At 43.8% G+C, this 19174-nt stretch overlaps 1 protein-coding gene across 4 annotated transcripts in view; it reads left to right on the forward strand.

The window, feature by feature from the left end:
- The window catches only part of GRHL2 (grainyhead like transcription factor 2), a 138063-nt gene that overhangs the window by 100263 nt on the left and 18626 nt on the right, over window positions 1–19174 (forward strand). For all 4 annotated transcript variants that reach the window (XM_036031317.1, XM_028533921.2, XM_036031316.1 and 1 more), the window contains exons 9-12: window positions 4502–4660; window positions 10570–10657; window positions 11433–11572; window positions 15467–15498. In XM_036031317.1, coding sequence (XP_035887210.1) covers window positions 4502–4660; window positions 10570–10657; window positions 11433–11572; window positions 15467–15498 — 419 coding nt within the window. The remainder of the gene's footprint in view (window positions 1–4501; window positions 4661–10569; window positions 10658–11432; window positions 11573–15466; window positions 15499–19174) is intronic.

A 19174-nucleotide genomic window follows, 5' to 3' on the forward strand; every position in this document is an offset into this window, starting at 1 on the left:
TGCTTATGAAAGCAAGAGCATAGATAAAGAGGGAAATGTGTATTTAGAAAAGTAATTTTATCTTAACTCATTGGACAAATATTTGTTGAGTATCTACCATGGGCCTGGCACTGGGACTAGAGTGAACTTGGGGTCGACAAGGGCCTTCTCCTTATGGGCTCACAGTGAACAGATAGTTAAGCACTAAAGAGATAAACAGTGAGATAAACTACAAAGGGAATAGCAAAGAGCAGTGTGACAGAGTGTGCTACTGGTCGGGAGGAGGAAGAGGCAGGAGACAGCTCTAGACAGGGCGGTCGGGGAAGAGCTGCCTTCAGACTGAAATCTGGGTGAGAAGAAGGGGCTGGCAATGTGACGGTTTGTGGGGAGAGCACTGGAAGTAGAGGGCAGAGCAAGCAGCGAAGGCTGTCAGCTGAGAGCACGCTTCGTGTGTTCTGGAAATGGAAAATATCGAGTACTAAAACAACATAGAGAACTATGGTAGACTATGTGAGTAAACCAGATGTGTGTGCGTGTGTATACAGATGTACCCACAGTGTCTGTAGGAGAATATGAAGAAATAGATTGTCATGTTTTAAACCATTCCCTAAAAGTGCTATATAAATAGGGGTGTCAGGAAACCTAGGAGTTTCCTCGATCCTCAACAAAATAGCAAGCTCTTTGAGGGCAGGGTATCTAACCTGCCCACAACTCTTATTTCCCACCTCCTAGCATGGGCCAGACCCGTGATAAATATCTGATGAATGAACACGTGAAGAAATGAATAATGCCCAAGATTGAGAATTCACATATTAATATTGTCTACTTTTTGTCTTTCTGTCTTATTTGATATTGCATCTATACCCAATACAATCACATAGAACTGAAGAAAACACTGAAATATAGGAAAACCATTTGAAGGTCTTTGATGATTCTAAGAACCAAGAAGAAAACAGAGTAGGGAAATTGGCAAGACCACACTTATGTGTTTACACATTGTCTGTGCTTTAGGGAGAAAATGCTGATTTTATGACCCTGTAATTTGGAGCCTAGTGCATCTGCCATTTCTTGGAAAAGGGTCTCAACCTAAGAAAATAGTTTTTGCAGTCTTTAATTGGAAGGATCATCTTGAAAATGCAAAATACAGTTATTTAAAGAGAAAAATACTTTCCACCAAATCATGGACATTTTGATTTTTTTAATTTCAAATTGTTTTGTAAATCAAAGATTGGCCTGTTTATTTTAATGGCAAGCTCTCAGAAAAATCTTGGGAGTTAATAATCAACTTAATGTAGCACTTCTAAAGCCCATCATCGACCTATTTTATTTTAATAAATCCTACTATCCATACCGCACAGCTGAAAGGTATTATAACCTGGGCAGAATCACTGGTCTTCTGCAGGAACTACAAAGTGGGAATTGTAATTCATATGTAAAAACTCTTTGACTTAAAAATATCGATTGTCATGAGACTGCCTCTATTTCCGGAAAGGTCTTGGTACATTTTGAAACAATCTTTCTATCTGACTCAATCTTTAAACCAGTGACGAAATTAAAATCATTTCTACTGTCTGCCTGGATACACCTGTTTTAATGAATATGTTTTTGTTTAAATTACGTACTGTCAGGATTATAGGAAAACAAGTAACTGAGATTTTGAAAATAATTGTAGGAGCATATGCAACATTCATAACTTTCCGGTGACAGGCCAGTTGTTCGTGGCATTTACATGCTCCTTACATAATCGCAGCTCTTACCGAGGTTAAAAAGAACTCTCCGTGCTTGACATTTGGATGCACATTTGGTGGGGAAGGCATATCTTTCCCCAAGTTTCTGTAATACACATTTACAAACAGTGCTTTGTAGATAAACTTCCAAGAAATTTGATCTCACATTCGCCTGCTGTGCCTGGAGCTGGGACATGGTTGGGTTTGCAAGATGAAACAAATTAATGCTTATCAGTTCCCAAGCCAAGGTTTTAGTTAATGTGCTTCTGTGCCTTCCCACTCCCACCCACTTCCCCAAATGCAGTTAAAGTTCAACCATTTGGGTTCTGAGTGCACCACAGCGAGACTGTGATTGATACCATCAGGTCTGAAACTGTGCTTTGCCATTGGGTCAGGCAGGCAGGCAAGAGGAAAGCTGTGCCAACCCTATTATATACCCCTGCCTCTAAGGGTAACTCTGGGAGGCCAGCACTAGGTAGCAAAGAAGGCCAGTTCTCATCTTGTTTGCTTTTCATAGAGTCAGGAGGCCATGAATCAAAGAGAGCCCATTGGACCTTCTACGAAGAACCTTTCTCTATTACAGGACCCAGTCTAAGTGTTTCCTGGTCAAGTCCAGTGTGTTGTAGCTCATTTGACCTTTAAAAACTTTCTCTACTGGGTGGCTGATTGTTTAAGCTCCTCCGAGGAGGACTGAGTCTATTTACTGTAATGTATTGCCAATAAGCACCTGTTATTTCAGTGGGCCTGTCCTACTGAAGTGGCCTTTGTAAATACACGCATTCCATCAGCCCAGCTCTCTTAGTTGAGACTCGGAGATGATAAGGCCACAGTTAGTACTATTTCCCTACTGTGGAGTGTACGCCCGCTGTGAGTGATGTGTAGATGACTCAGTGAGCCAGCCGCGAATCCTAATAGCTTAGAAATAATTACCAGAACACTTTTCTCCTCTGGCTTTTGCAGTACGAGGCAGGCTTTACGAGGGAGTGGAACCATAACCTGTGTGGCTGAGACCCCTGTAGGTTACAGCACCAACTGGAAGGCTGGTGTATGAGATACGAGGCCCAAACAGTGAACAGCTGCATCACTTGCCAGAGTGGTCGTTTGAGGTCGTTTGATTTGCTGACATAAAGTTATGTTCCCATGTTCTGGCCGAGATATCGCCATGCCAGGGATAACAATGAAAGAAGTCAAGTGTCCCTAGGAGAGTATGTTTTCTTTTTTGACTTGTCTTCTGACCTTGACCGCTGTTGATGTGTGGTGCCTTGCTAACGTGTTTCTTATTGCCAGGTGAGAGGTTCACAAGTAAAATGAAAAATAATCATGATATAGACACAGAACTAAAAATTAGATAGCTGGTGTATAAACTACCGAAAGCCTACAGGCATGGAGCTGGAAATTAATTAGTCAGGCCTGGTAGTTAAATCAACAATCCGAATGGCTTTGGCAATGCAGTTCGTAGCCGTGGCTCGCCCTTAGCGGTGTTGCTGGGACATGAAAGGCTTTGCTCAGGTCAAGGCTTTGAAGGTGAATGAAAATTTTGAGGGGACCAGATAAAACATGGGTCCGATAATGCATCTGATGAAATGGCTTTCAGAATGCATAAATATACAATTTTAAAACAATGAGTGATTTAAAGTTTCATGTGAAGTAAGAATAATACATATGGTATTAAATGAAAACAGTACCAGGAGTATAATACAGAACACCTGTTTTTTCCTAGCGACAACTCTTAATGTTTATATAGTTACCATGTAAATCTAGGCGCTGTACTCTATTTTACAATGAATCAACTTTAAATTGTATACTGACATCTACCCACTGTGTAAAATGAGGGTAAATCTAGTCACTTATATTCCTCTCTCTATTCTCCTTAGTATTTTATAATAAAATTATTATTTTCAGCTCTTCTATTGGTCAATGCTATAATCTTTAATAATTTGTTTCCTTTTTTTATTCATGTAATTTCTGTTGTGTCTGTTGATGGCGCATGTGCTCAGCGGAGCATGCTGGTGCCTTAACTGCATTTCTGCCTCCTGTTTCCTGTCCTGCCTTTGCCAGCTCCTCTCGTACTTTCCCACTTCTTCTATAACAGAGTTTACATTCCGATTTAAAGGGAAAATTGAGAACCAAGGACAATACGGAACTTGCCCGAGGTCTCTCAGATGGTTAGTATCAGAGCTGGGGCTAACACGTGGTGCTTTAACTCCCACTCTCATGGGTTTTCTGTAGACAAACTCCTTGGTTCACTCATCAGGTGTTTATTGACTCCACCATGAGCTGTATTAGGTATCAGAAATACAAAATGATAAGAAATGCTCTCAAATCTCATAGTTAATAGCTAAGTAGGAAAGATGGGTATGTAAACAAATAACTATGTTTCAGTATAATAATGCAGAAGGTGTTATTTAGTGTGTGTTTTTTTTTTATCCCACAAGTCAGATATTAAGAAAATTGATATAGTTCTTAGAAGTTACAGCTTTAACATGTTAAGGAAATAGTGTTTTACCCAGCTAACTTGTGCGTGTTTGAAAAATAATTAAGCTTTTATCAGTGTTCTCTAAGAAAAGTAATTTTAATTGTTTTAAATTAAATATGAAAATAATGTTTTATATATTCATGAATTAGGTAATTTGTTATATATGCTCAAAATGTTCTAATATCAGAGTATCCAAATATTCTTCAATTATCCTTATAGATTAGTTTAGTATTTTGATTTCTAGTCCTAAGGCTTATGCATTTTTTATTGATTCTTTTCCTGGTGACTTAAGAACCTTTTTTCCTTTCTCCTCCCTTAGATTTTCATCACTGTGAACTGCCTGAGTACAGATTTCTCCTCCCAAAAAGGCGTGAAAGGACTTCCTTTGATGATTCAGATTGATACATACAGTTATAATAATCGTAGTAATAAACCCATTCATAGAGCTTATTGCCAGATCAAGGTCTTCTGCGACAAAGTGAGTAAAGATGACAGTTTGTCATAAAGGTATCTTTGTTATTAGATATCACTTTTAATGAACTTTCCCCCTTGTCACCTTCTCTTGTCTGGTGGTGTCAAAATAATCACCTTATCAATCACGGTGGAGTGGTAATCTTTCATTCTCAGTTCCTATCTAGGGAGTCATCAGTCAACTGTATTTTTTTTTTGTCAATCATTTTTATGACTAACTTCATGCCTAACTGGCATGGTACTGTGCTGAGTCTGATTCACTTGGGTAACTGAAGTAATAGATTAATACTTTGTACTGGGTATAGGTCCTGTGCCAGAACAATCGATGTAACCTTTGTTACTCTGTGGGTTAAATGGGGTCTCGTTTAGAGGTTTTTGAAATGGAAATGGCACCTATAAAATAAGTGCATTAGTAAACGTGCACTCCGGAAAAGGTACAGTGTTTGAATCTCTCCGATCCGGCCCTAAGAGACAAAGCAGTTAGGATAGCTGAGCTTAAAATCCCGTGATTATGTGACACAAGATCCACATCCCAGCCATGTCAAGACTTAAGGGGTACTGAGCACCAACCATTTCAAGACTTGTGTGTTATCAGCCTCTTCAGGGAAAGCAAAGGGACCCCTTGATTGTTGAAGAGCAGGACACCTCCAAAGTTGACCCACGGTGCTCACTGGAGAGTGAGGCGGGCTGTGGGAGGTCTACTGGGCCATTACAACCTCTGAGAGGGCTGCTGTAGGAGGGACCGCATGTAGGGAGAGGTGGGTTCTGTGAACAGACAGCAGAAATGGCCACAAGAAGAGAGAAGAAAATACCTGAGCTAGAACTGCACTGAGTTTACGGACACGCAGCATAGTGGCAGATACTGAAATCTAGTGGTAACATCTAGAATGTCGACTAGCCTTTCAGGTCGTGACAGTTTCGGCTAGTGCCCATCCGCCAGCTGCCAGAGCAGCAGAACGCACGCCCCCAGGGGCAGAGCCTCCTGAGACAGAGGGCGGTTCAGCCCACGGGCAGTGGCTGTGTAGGTGAGAAATCGGCGGGCCAGCGAGCCCGGGTAAGGAGCCCAGAGTCCCCCAGTGAAAAGGAGAGGAGCTGCATGCAAAGAACTCCTGTGAATTGGTAACTTTATATATATAAAATACCAAAACGGCAAGTGACGATTCAAAAACCTCAACAAAGAGCCAAGGCCGACTTTCAACGCAAAAAAAAGAATGCAGTTACATCTTTAAATCAGCACATTAAACATTAACAGAACATCTTAAATTGAGGTACAGCATGGAATTTTAAAAGTACAACTGGAAGAGCATTTAAACAATTTGAGTTGCCTTCTTTGATCCTGGAGTCCCCCTCCCTAAACCTCCCTTTTGCAAGTGAGGAGTAAAATTAGAGGCAAGGAGGAAGGGGGAAGAATGGGCCCAAAGCACTGGGCAATCCGTTTACCTTTATTCCCATAGTGAGTGCTTACGGGATACTGGTATAATTATTTTTTTCTGCAGTGTTGTTGTAATAACTCTAAAAATCAGAGTTAAGATGCAGAATGAATAGGAAGTATTGTTTTATTGTTTGTGTATGCCCTAGAATAAGGGCTCTAAGAAACTAAGAAAGTAAATGAAATGACCGATGATGCTTCTTGTTTGAAAATATTTTTAAAAGCATGTCCGGTAAAAGGGAGAGGGTGGAAAAGAGCATTGTGTGGGTTTATTTGGAGCATCTTTTTCCAAAAGTCAAAAGAGGGTGATCCGCAGCAAGGAAAGAGATGGCCAAGAGAACAGCTTATTTATGTGTGTGTGCTTGTGCAAGCATGTAAGAACTGGAAAGAATCATATTAACAGACGCTTTGTCAATCAGAAAATGTGTGGTGTTTCCTATAGCTCCTATTTAATTCATTTTAACTTTTTATTTTTAAAAATTTTTATTTATTTATTTTTAGAGAAGGGAAGGGACATAGAAGAAAGGGGGAGAAACATCCATGTGTAGTTGCCTCTCATGTGCCCCTTACAGGGGACCTGGCCCACAACCCAGGCATGTGCCCTGACTAGGGATTGAACCTGTAACCCTTTGATTTGCAGGGCAGTGCTCAATCCACTGAGCCACACCAGCCAGGGTGCTATAGCTCCTATTTTAAATATCAGTCTAATACACAACAGTGCTAACTAGAAGAAAATGATAGCAGGATGTTGGGAAATGCTGTCATTTGTTGCAAGTTGCTAGTGATGTAGAGTTCATGGTAGGTAGTTTTTAGTTTATATATCCTGATACTGAGGGTCAGAAATTTAGGAAGAAAGGAAGAAATCTTATGGGGCAAACAGGGTATTTTATCCTTCACCACTACTAACATTTCTAATAAACTGAATATAAAATCTTTTGCACTAATCTGTCATCATATTTGCAGCTCTGATTTTAAAAACCAGGCAAAACTCACTCCTGGAAGATTAAAGAGAAAAAGTTCAATGTTTGTACTTTTCAAATGGTTGTGTAAATGTAAGTGATGAATTTGAATTATCTAAAGCAAAAGAATTAAGAGATTCTCATTTTAAAACTGCAAGTTCCCTAATCACAGTCCAGAGTGTTAGACGGAATCCTGTACTAGTTGCAGTTCTCCACCTTGATTTCTAGTTAATGCGCCTGTGAGACTGCAGAGGATGAGAAGGCTGTCTCTACTTTGCTTTCAGTATGATCCTTCTATTGAAATACCATACATCTACTTATGCATGAAAAATTCAGGATCTGTCTGTATCTGTCTAAGTGTAGGGCCTGTCTACCTATACTTAATACCTGTGTCTGAATCTTTATATCTATATTTAATTACTTCCATTATCTTTCATGAAAAACAAGAATTGAATAAATACAGCCAGTGAGACAATTAAAAAGCTACTACAAAGGTTAAAAGAGACAAGTATCACATTCAAATGAAACTACAATAAGTAGTTAAAAGATCCACTACACAAAAGACCTAAAATATGGTGTTGCCCTGACCAGTGTGGTTCAGCTGTTTGGGCAGCATCCCACAAGGTGGAAGGTTGCGGTTTGATTCCTAATCAGGGCACATGCCTGGGTTGCGGGTTCAGTCCCCAGTTGAGGCGTGTGCGAGAGGCATCAATGTTCTCTCCCTCTCTTTCTCCCTCCCCTCCCCTCTCTCTAAAAATAAATACATAAAATCTTTTGAAAAATATGGTATCAGCAACATAAAGAATGGAGCAGGGAGTAAAAATGAAATCCTCACAGAATATATTCTAACTTAAATGCCTTTCAGCTTAAAACAGACTGTCAGAATGGCTATTGTCAACAAATCAACACATTAGTGCTGTCAAGGGCGTGAAGAAAAGGGAACCCTCGTGCCCTGTAGGTGGGACTGTAAATTGGTGCAGCCATTGTGAGAAACAGTATGGAGGTTCCACAGAAAATTAAATATAGAGATGCCATACAATCCAGCGATTCCACTTCTGTGTATTTACCCACAGAAAAAAAAGAAATACTAATTTGAAAACATGTGCACCCCTATGTTCACTGCAGTATTATCAATAACCAAGCTATGGAAGCAACCTAGATGTCTATCAACAGACGAAGTGATAAAGAAGATGCAGTACATAGATAGGGAAAAGCAAAAGTAGGTTTACAGTTGTTCATATGCAAACTAATACAATAATTAATAATACAAGAATGAACTGGTTTGCCTACTCACGACTGTAAGCCTACTCACGACTGTTGCTCCACTTTGTATACAATGGAATACTGGTTGGTTAAAAAGAATAAAATCTTACCATTTGCGACATGAGGATGGACCTGGAGAACATCGTGGTAAGTGCAATACATTGGACAGAGAAAGAGTAACACCATATGATCTCACTTATACGTGGACTCTAAAAAAATGAGTAAAGAAAACAAACAAAAACAGACCCACAGAGAACAAGCTGTGGTTCCGCAAGGAGGAAGAGGGTGGGAGGATGGGAATGAAAAAACAAAACAAGGATTGTGTCAGTGCAAACAGTAACTGTGTCTTTTGCAAAACTTGAAAAATAAAGCCACATTCTTTTTTAAAAATAGATTTTTTCCTCTTTATTAATTCTTGTTTTGAATGAAAGTTTTAAATTTTTTTTCTCATTTTTAATTTTTGTTTGGAATGATCTTGGAGGCAATGTCTGTGGAAAGATTATGGAAAACCTTAAAACCCTCTTCCTGGTACCTTGGCCAACTTTAAATGGATCAAAGCACATTTAAAAAATAAATTTAAGAGACACAATATATGTCAAATAAAAACCAAAGATAGCCATTCTCTCTCAAGAGGTGGAAAAGTGACCACAATATAATCAGGAAATCTTCAGGCATGATTTCTTAAATTCAATAGTCCATAGTGAACATTTAGGTGGGGGAATTTTTTTCAAATGATAAGTTTGGTATTTGTACCTAATTATACAAATTATGTTCTTCTGGAAGAACTAGACTTTTTCACATTTTAATAATCGTGGAAACAATGTTTTCTAGAAGTTTCAGGTCATAACAGATAAAAGGAAGGAAAGGAATTCTTGGAAGGACATGGCCAAGGAAGCTTTCTCCATCTAAACGGAGTGTGTCAAAGCTTCCCTGGGCCGTTGGGGAGTCGACGCTGTACTGTAGAGACAGGATCTGTGGCTCAGCCAAGCATGTTCAGACACCGTCAGATCCGTTTTCCGAGCTCACAGCTGGCCCTTCTGGGCAGGAAGTGTCGTGTAGAGCCCCGGAGCCGGGACTAGGCTCTGTGGAGCTCTCCCCTATGTTTTATGTTCATCTTTTATGTTAATGTCTGTAAAATAATTAGTAAGTGACTTTATTTCCTAAAAATCTACATTGAACATATAGACATTTTGAAACAGATGAATTCCAGACCTTTTCCTGCTAGAAATAGTACAAAATAAAACATGAATTTAGCAATAAAATTGCTTGACAAACCGTGGGGTGTGTCTTGGGTGAGTTATAATTGTTATAGGTAGATAAAAGTTTCACATTTCTATTTATATTAATTATACAGAGCTGTGAATACATAGAAAAATGCCATACATGGATACAACAGAAAATGAATTATAGGAGCCTTTTGCCTGTATTTCACACCCATTTGAATGGAGAGAGAGGAAGGAGAGGAAACTGTCGGAACGTCTGTATCTGTGGGGTGAGAAGGAACAGGCAGCAATGCTGGCGTGGAAGAGTGACCAAAGGGAGGGGGAGTCCTCATGGAATCCTCCAAGGCCAAGGAGGAAAGTGATAGAAGGTGATGGGAAACTGGTTAGGCAGGATGGGATGTGGAAGAGAAGCCAATGAAAAACCCAGATCACAAGCAACAGAGGAGCGAAAAAGGAGGGGAATGGACCAAACTCTTTTCTGTTTGGTTGAACAAGCACCGTCTCCAAGACCCCTCGAACATATGAAAACAAAACACAGAATCACGCTGTAGATACAGAGAGATCTTACATCCTGTTGGATTCCCTGTGCCCTCCGTCATTCCCATTACTGCAATGATTATAGCAAGTTCCCTCACAATGAGCAAAGGAAAAGTGTTACAGGGAATTCACACTCAACTTGAGTGCCCTCTCTGTGCCTAGGAGTGATGATAACGGTCCAAGGCTTCATCTTAGGACATGCATTATAATCACCAATGTTACTGAACTGGCTTCACTGGCATCGGGAACTGGGTCTGGGCTTATGTATGGTTTCAAAATTGAAGTTGTCTAAATAGTCAAGATACCAAAAAAGGAGAAATCTGGGAGAAGCGAGATCACTCTCAAGCCTTAGAACCGAGCCCTCCCTCACTGGAGTGGTGGCGACGGGGCTACCCCCTCACCTTCTCCCCTCGTTTTGTCTCCTGTCTCTGTGGTTTGAGTGCAGCAATGCATTTGTGTGTGGGTGACATACTTGGCATTGTCTGTATTTGTTTTTCCCCAACAGGGAGCAGAAAGAAAGATCCGAGATGAAGAGAGGAAGCAGAACAGGAAGAAGGGAAAAGGCCAGGCTTCCCAAACCCAGTGCAACAACTGTGAGTGTCGCTGAGAAGGGGTAGGCTGCCCTGGGCCCGCTAGGGAACAGGTGGGAAGCAGTGGGTTGCAGGTGAGACTGCAGACTTGCAAGGGACTGCTTGCTTTTCCCTAGCAGTGGAGATGGAGTAAATTGTCCCAGTGAAAAGCAAATACAGTCAATGATCACAGAGTGTTTGCACTAGGAGGGACTTTGTAATATCATGGAGACCAACACTTTCCTTCTACAGACAAGAAATCTAGGGACAGAAAAGGCGGCTGTGTGAAAAACGTGAAGGGATTAAACGAACAAAACACTGATAGACACAGACAACAGTGTGGAGCTCACCAGAGGGAAGGGGCGTGGGAGTGATAGAAGAGGGGGAAGGGGCAATAAATGGTGATGGAAGGAGACTCGACTTCGGGTGGTGAACACACATTACAATATCTGGATGATGTGTTGTGGAATTGTACACTTGAGACCCATATAATTTTATTAACCAATGTCACCCTAGTAAGTTCCATAAAAATTTAAAAACAAAAAGAAACCTAGGACACAGAGAGGGCCAGGAGGGCGTGAGGGGCCCAGCGCTCTGCCTTGAGAGTGCTCACTGGAAGTCCAAGTTCTTCCTGTTGGTTTGGCAGCGGGATAGGGGAGTCTTTCAAGTGTGTTCACATTTTGGCATTTGGAAAGCTTCGTGGGAGAAGGTCATGAAGGTTAGCTGAGACTAGAGCTTTCATTCGAGAGTTCTTAGTCATGAATAACGCTCTCATTTTTGGGTTTTTGGTCACGTCCAGCCTCTGAAGGGAAGCTGGCAGCGATACCCTTACAAAAGAAGAGTGACATCACCTACTTCAAAACAATGCCTGACCTGCACTCGCAGCCAGTCCTCTTCATACCTGACGTGCACTTCGCAAACCTGCAGAGGACAGGACAGGTATGGGCTGCCTGCTGACGTCTTCCTGCCGTCCATTCCTGGGGCTGGGAGGGCCTTAACAGAGAATCGCTTCAGACAGTGTTGACCTTAAAAATGAAACCAGCATTCCATGCACTTGGCAGAGTCATTCCCTACTGAAAATGGATTTTTATGCAAAGGAATGTCTTAGGAGGGGAAACCAACTTACTAAGTGGAAGAAAAGGAGGAGCTGAAATTAGTGGAGTGTTGACAAAGCTACGAAAGAGGAAGAAACGTTAGAAGGCTGATAACCTGTAAAAAGTGTTGTCAGCCTCCTCACGTGGGATTAGCCGGATGCAATAGAGCTCCACCTAATGGTGGGAAATTGAACTGCCTGTAATTTCATAAAGTTTCATGGAGAAAAATTCCGTGATTAAATAAAACCCGGTCAACAAATTTCCCTTTAGTAAATTAAACAGATCCCATTAAATAGCTAAGCCATTTTACACTAAAAATGATACTGTAGACAAGCTCTTTGAAAAACAATTTCTGTCTTCTAGATATATCTGCAAGTGAAGTGAAAGAGCTGATGGTAAAATAACAAATGTCTAATAATGAACTCATTATGGTAGCTCAAGCTGATAGACTATTCTGTGGTCAATGAAGTTATAGTGATGGAAACCATGTAGCAAAATGGGAACTAGTTATGACAATGTTTAGTGAAGAAAAGGAGAACACCTATTTGTTCTACACAGTGATTCCAAATGTAGGGCTGAACTTGAAGGGAACAAGGATGATCATAACCCTTGATGGTAGGGTTACAATATATGGACAATTTTTTCTTTCTGCAGTATCTTTTGTATTGTTTATTTTATGCAATAAACGAAAGATGTGGGGGGAAAAAGAAAATAATAATGACTTTCCTAATATTTGCTAGAACTGTCTCTCACTACACTGACGGAGCTTTAGTGAAGCTCGCATTGGGTAGTTTTCTTTAATCCCAAAGTCCTTTGGAGAATGTTCTGTTCTGAGAAATAGGGGCACACTGACGCACTCGCGTCTTTCCTCCGTCCTGACAGTTTAGACGCTCACTGGAATTGGCCTCAGTCTGGGAGGAGAAGCCATGATTGGTGTCGCTTTCTCCTTTTGAAAATATTTTGTCCCTTCGTGTTGTTTTTGATATGTGTGAGACAAAGCAGCCACACACAGCACGGTAACAAAACACCCGCAGCTTTCTCTTAGGGCACATTCCACTAAAAACTAACTTGACATTCCCATCTTGTCGTATTTGTTTGATAGGAACAGGGACGCAGATGGGAAAGGAAGAATGTGATGATTTATCAAGACAGGCGGACCAGCACTAACTTTTATTTTATTTTTTAATTCTTGAGAACATGGTGGTGACTTACGTAACTACAGTCCCTGCTGTGTGGGCTCTTGTGGAGTTAGGTTTCCCCAGCTGCTGGAGGAAAGGATCATTGAGTTAAATTGGTTTTATTGTCTGCTGTCATGGTTCTGGTTTCAGCATCATGTCAAAGCTGACAGCCTGACCTATTCTCTTGGCGACATTTTTCTGAACTGTAAAAAGCAATAAATAACTCTTAACAGAAAAAGTGACCCAAGTTGGCTTCCCACGAGGGTCAGTCTTCTGCCCTTATTTGGCACCTCTGCGTCCTGAGCTGGGCACCTCGCCTGTGGCTGAATCCAACGGGAAGGAGAGCTCTTTACTGTTTGTGGGTTTCAGCGATGGCAAACCGCGTCCCCGTGCCATAGGTCAAATTGGGTCCTGCTGTCAGGGGCTCACCCTGGCAGAGCCCCCAGGCTGTCCCTGTGTCCTTGGAATCAGGGTTACAGGGTCAGGGAGGGAGCCTGCCTGAGCTCTGGGCAACCAAGGGGCCCCTCGGCTGGGTCCTGGCACCATGTGTGACTGTTCTGTGGTCCGGTCACTTGCTGGACCAAGGAAAGAAGCACCTAGTGTGGCTGGTCAAGCCTTTCAAGGATGCCTTTTTGTAGAAGAACTAGAAGCCTGGGAGATGGGTCCAGAAGCAGGAGGGGAGACGGCAGTGCCATAGGGTGAGAAGGAGGCATGGGGCAGGAATGGGCAGATGTTGGCATGCTAAACAAGAGCCAGCAGTGGCAGGTAAAGGATGGGCCAGTTCAGCCATGAGGGGTGGGAGAGGCGGAGGTTGGGGAAAGAGGCAAGTGATAGTGTGAGCTCAGTAACCACCGCAGGTATGTACTTTGTTAGAGCCAGTCATGTTGCAGCTCCACCCAAGTACAGGGCAAGGAGCCCTCTAGTTCAGTCAGTGAGGCTCCTGAGCGACACTTACAGGCACCTCAGCCATGGTACAGCGATTCCTAGTGGGCCAAGGATGTGGACTGGAGAGGGAGGATTTTCTCTCTCAGCCCACTTGTACCCTCCTCCCCTGAGATCTCACTGATTTGCACGTGAACTAGAATATTTACCAGATGGTTATCAAAAACTAATACGAAGGGACAAATACACTGTGCAAGCACCGTGTCTGAGTCGCCAGCCAACTTTGCAAAGAGCTGCCCACCACCCTGCCTTGGAGCCAGGTGGGCGGGTGCATTAGTCACATGTAAAGAATCCAGCCAGACACAGGCCAGCATCAGGACCTTTTTACAAAAAACCCAGGTGTGTAGCCAGGGCTGTGGCCCAGGCTCCCCTACTTACATGGGTCATTCCACTTGCGTCTAGATGGACAGTCCCGTTTCTAGTGCATCACAATGACAGATTCTCAGATGTCCTACTGAAAATTGGAATTGGGGTTGGGGGATGTCTTACCGTCATCGTTTTCTATTTGAGGAGAAACAAAATGTACACTACAACAATAGGCAGAAACAAATTTAAGAGGGGAACGTTCCTCATAGAAATCTGAGCTGATGACTGTACTGACTCTCCCCAGGAGTTACAGGTAACCGGCTCTGCGGTACAGCTAAGTCCGGGCTTGGCAGGGTCCCAGGAGAAAGTCTGTCGGCAGGGTGTCTGTCCAGGCACAGCTGCGTCTCTCCCAGGGAACTGGGGCAGGGACAATGACAAAATGCACTAGAACTAGAGGTGACTTTTGAAGTTAATATGTAAGCGTCTGACAGTACCTTGGGCACTGTTCTTCACCCAAATGAAAATGGGCCTAGAGCCCACAGATGCAGCTCACGAAAGGTCTACAACTGACCTTTATGAGGAATTGGGTCAAGGGAACCTGTGTACCTAGCAGATCCCCGCTGGAGTTTTCCTGTTGCTTCATGAAATAATAAGGATGCTTCCTAATTGCTCTAATCCTGTGTGCACTTACCACCGTGCTGACCACCTAAACGAGTCTTTTCCTGAAGATCTTCCTCTGGCCACAAATACCTTTAAGAGCTACATGGCCTTCCCTAGCTTGGAGACTGCTAACTCCTAAATTTCTGAGGTTGCAGGATGCCAGGGGTTTGGGCCCTTCCGAGGAATACACAGAGGCCTGGGGTTACTGCTGCCTGGCCACGGGGCCCTCTTCCTTGCTCCCCTTCCATCACCTGAGCACAGTGCCTGGGATCAGCTCACCTGTGGGCCCAGTGGCATTGCTCACTCACAGGCCCTGCTCTACAGCCCTTCTGAACAATGATTTTCAGATCCTAGGAAAATATTTTCTTACTGTCCAAAGCAAGATTTGGCTTAGAGCTAGAGATAATCTGATCAGACGGACTTGAGCAGGAAATACTGAGATTTCCAGTTTTATTTCATTAATGTGTAAGAATTAACCCCATGGAGAATAGGAGGTTAAATGTGCATTTCCTTCGACAGACACATACACAGCATCAATAAACAGATTTGTCTTTCTTTATGAGACAGTGTAAAGCTTTGGGAAAGTCTGTGCCTCATGTACTGTTTCCATTTCCGTCTCCGGCCTGCAGTGAGCCTCTTGTCTTGTCCCACAGGTGTACTACAACGCGGATGACGAACGAGAAGGGTAAGACACTCCTTCTTTCACTTACACACCCGAAGTCAGTGCAGGTCTGTAGAAATAGCTCTTCACGCCAAGGGTAACTGCAGGACTCCGAGCTGAGAGATGTTCGATTCTGGGTGCTCGGAGGAAGGTTGAGGAGATACCACTTTCCTTCCAAATCTCTCTTTCCCCGTTCTCTCCTTCCCCCCATCTATCTTTGAATAACTAGCTGTTTTTCTAAATGACACATCTCTTTCATTGCACCTTTTTACCAATCATCCCATTACCAAAATCATTTTTTCGGCCTCAACACAAACGCAAACTGAGCTTGAGGCAAGAGCCAAGGAGGCAGCCTGCCTGCTCTCAGTGTCACCTGGACCGCCTGCGTGTGCCTCCTGAGCCCTCGCTCTGGGAAGTGAGCCTGGTGGGCCACTGGTGAGGCCAGTTCCTTGGTAACAGGAAGGCTGAGCACCTTTTCAGTGCTGGCAGGATTGTAGGTAAGAGAGAATGGACTTGCGGTCGCCAGAGCCTCCCAGGGTGCTGTGCGTCAGGACTCGGCCTCCTGTTTGCTAGCCACAACTCGTGTTATGGGCTCCTGAAATTTTAGAGCCAAGAAGGACCCTTCAAGCTCACCTCACTGGCCCTCTCTCTTAAGCAATGTAACATCTTCTGCCACATCCTTGAGCAGCCAGCTTCCACTCGAATATTCTCAGTGAGAGCACTGTTCTGAATATGCTCACTGGGTGTGAGGTAGATCATTGGTGTGGGATGATTGTGGCCCTCAGAAAGGTGGTTTGTCTAGCTTCTTTCGACTTCGAGTCATTGGCTCTAGTTCTTCGTATGACTGGAATGCTGTAAAACAGCCTACAACGATATTCACTTTTCAACATTCACTTTTCTACATTACATTACCTAACTGTACCTAAGATCATGGTTTGCATTACATGTGTGTAACTAAAAATCTCTAGGTCAATTTTTTTCAAACTATAGTCAAACCAGGGCTTCCCTATTCTTATATAATTAATATATTTACTCATAAAACATTTCAACATGAAGTAAGTATAGGAGATATTGCTGGGTCATTTCCTGAAGCAGAGGTGGGCAAAGTATATTGTAAGGACATAGTTAGGCCCACCACTTGTTTCTGTATTGTTCACCAACAATTTTATTTTATTTTATTTATTTTTAGAAAGGGGAAGGGAGTCAGAGAAGTGGAAACAGCAATGTGTGGTTGCCTCTCACACGCCCCCTACTGGGGACCTGGCCCGCAACCCAGGCATGTGCCCTGACTGGGAATCAAACCTGTGACCCTTTGGTTTGCAGGCCAGCACTCAACCACTGAGCTGTTTACCAACCAGGGCTGTTTACCAAGATTTTTAAGTGGTTGAAAAAATCCAAAGGAATGTCACCTAACATGTGAAAATTATAGGAAATTTCACTGGAACACAGCCGTGTTCATCCCTTCATGTCTTGTCTATGGCCGCACTCATGCTGCCCCAGTGAGTGCAGTGGTTGCAGCCGACACCCTGGAGCCTAGAAAGCCCAAGTGCTTGCCGACGCGCCCTTTGCAGAAAGCAGTGTGCCACCTTCTGTCCTGAAGGCTAGGGGTTCTCAAAGGAGTCAAACCCTTCCCTGGCTGGGGAGAAGCAGAACCTTCTCCAGGATCTGCCCTCTCAATTCTGAGCTCTCAATTTTCTGAATACGTAATTAGGTTGTTCTTTTTATCTTGGCACATGAATAATGACCAGAAATGATTAGCATTGCCAGTTCTGATCTGTTATTCACGTATTTTACAAGGGACAAGGTGGCATCGTGGGAAGAACGTGGACTCCGAGCTCAGGAAGCCCACGTCCCGCGCCTGGGCTGCGGCTTACTAAGGTGAAGCCTTGGGCCGGCTCCTTGACCCCAGAGCTCTGGTTTCCTCAACTGTGAAACCAGGATTTTGTTTTTTCTGGTGAAACTTAGCAGCCCTTTGTTTACAGTTCAAGCATTTGCTTCCTCCTGGTAATGGCTTCAAGTGCTGCTAGCCCTGGAGTCATGTCTTATCACGCATGTGCCTGTGGGGGGGAGCTTGACATCAGAGAAAGCACCTTTCCCCTTGTCCTCGAGTCCTTCCATGGCGCAGGCGAGCAATGGGACAGGCATCAGGAGAGCTGAAATTCAGGCTCTTTGCACCCTTCCAGTGGGGCAGCCGCAGCTGCCCCTCCTTTCTGGCCTTGTTTTGAAAATAAATGTGACCATTGAATTCAGACCACACACACTCATTGACTCCCTGCTGGGCGCATAGATTTGAAAGTGTGAAAAAGCAGTTTTGAACTCTCAAGAGAAAAGTCGTCTATCCAAGATGTTATTTTAATGGCAAAGTTTTTCACGGCTCAGAACAGGGTGCTATCAAAAGTCAACAGAACTGGAAAGATACGAGTAAATCTCGCTTGGCGAGAAAAAGAAAACCACGGGTGTAGGAGCCCTTGTGCGGCGTGAGGGAGCGATGTCACACGGTCTGGCGGGGCTTCGGGCTCCTCAGTCACTGCTCCTGAGGCTGTGGCCACTCCGGATCCAAGTCATGGCAGGAGAGCATGGCCTGCTTTTATGATAAAGTAGCGAGGTGAAGACAGAGGGGAGATTGCCCTAAAAATTTACTACCACCATCACTTTGGAATTGGGTTTGAGTTCTCCTTCTCGCTCTTTCCATAGTTTGACTTACTAGGGAATAAAATAGGAGAATGTGGACTCTCACTGTCACTTCTTTTACCCTTCCTCGTCTTCTCAGACTTCTTGAGTACCTTCAGCATGAGGCTGTCCCTCCAAGCTGGGTTCTCTTAACCGCCCTTTTCACTCATTAGCTGCATCACCGTGCATGAGGCACTCGGCCCCTGAGCCTAGCTAGACCATCACTGAAAGGCGGTAGGGTTGGCACTTGGCCTGCCTGGTGCACAGAGCCCCTAACACTGAGCATCAAAGACACTGACGCCTAACACTGACGCCTCTCAAAGACAGTCCGTGTTTCCAATTCCTGTTCCTTTGGAACAGTCCTTCCCTTCTTAAGAGTGCCCAGAAAGAACAGGAACTTTGGTAGGAAATGCAGAACTGTCAGAACTGGCCCAGCTGGAGACATGCCAGGCCGCCACGCCACGAACTCTCAGGAAAGGGGACCGAGGTCTCTCCCAAGGGGAAGGAAGGGAGATCTTGGCAGCGGAGGTCTGGGTCTCTGGGGAACCTCCTCCACTGCACTGTCATCTGCTCCAACCACATGGACTCGTGGAGCAGCAGGAAGTCGGGGCAGCCTCATAACTGAGGCTCAGTGAGGCTGGCCTGCACCATTTCCACAGGTCCCCTCTGTGCCCTCAGGGCTGGCAAGTTCAGGACCCCCGGGCCCTGGCTAGTTTGGAGGGGGCCGTGTGGCTCGGAGGCCACACAGACAGCAGGGCTCATCCTGCTGCTCCCCAGCCTGACCTTCTCAGCAGGACGAGGGCTTAGGGGAGGGAGAGAATGACTGAAACCCAGAGGTCTCACCTTGGTGGATCCATAGTCAGCAATGGGAAGCATGTCTTCCATCCATGCTGTGAGGGTAGTGGTGCGTGCGTTCTGCTTCAAAGAGGGATGGCTGGGGACCTGCAAAGGGGCAGAAGGAGGCTGATGAGTAGGCCCAGTTGTGGAAAACTAGGGATATGCAAGCAAAGGAAAGACGGGAACTGAACAT

Source organism: Phyllostomus discolor, chromosome 7, assembly GCF_004126475.2.
Source record: "Phyllostomus discolor isolate MPI-MPIP mPhyDis1 chromosome 7, mPhyDis1.pri.v3, whole genome shotgun sequence".
Lineage (NCBI taxonomy): Eukaryota > Metazoa > Chordata > Mammalia > Chiroptera > Phyllostomidae > Phyllostomus > Phyllostomus discolor.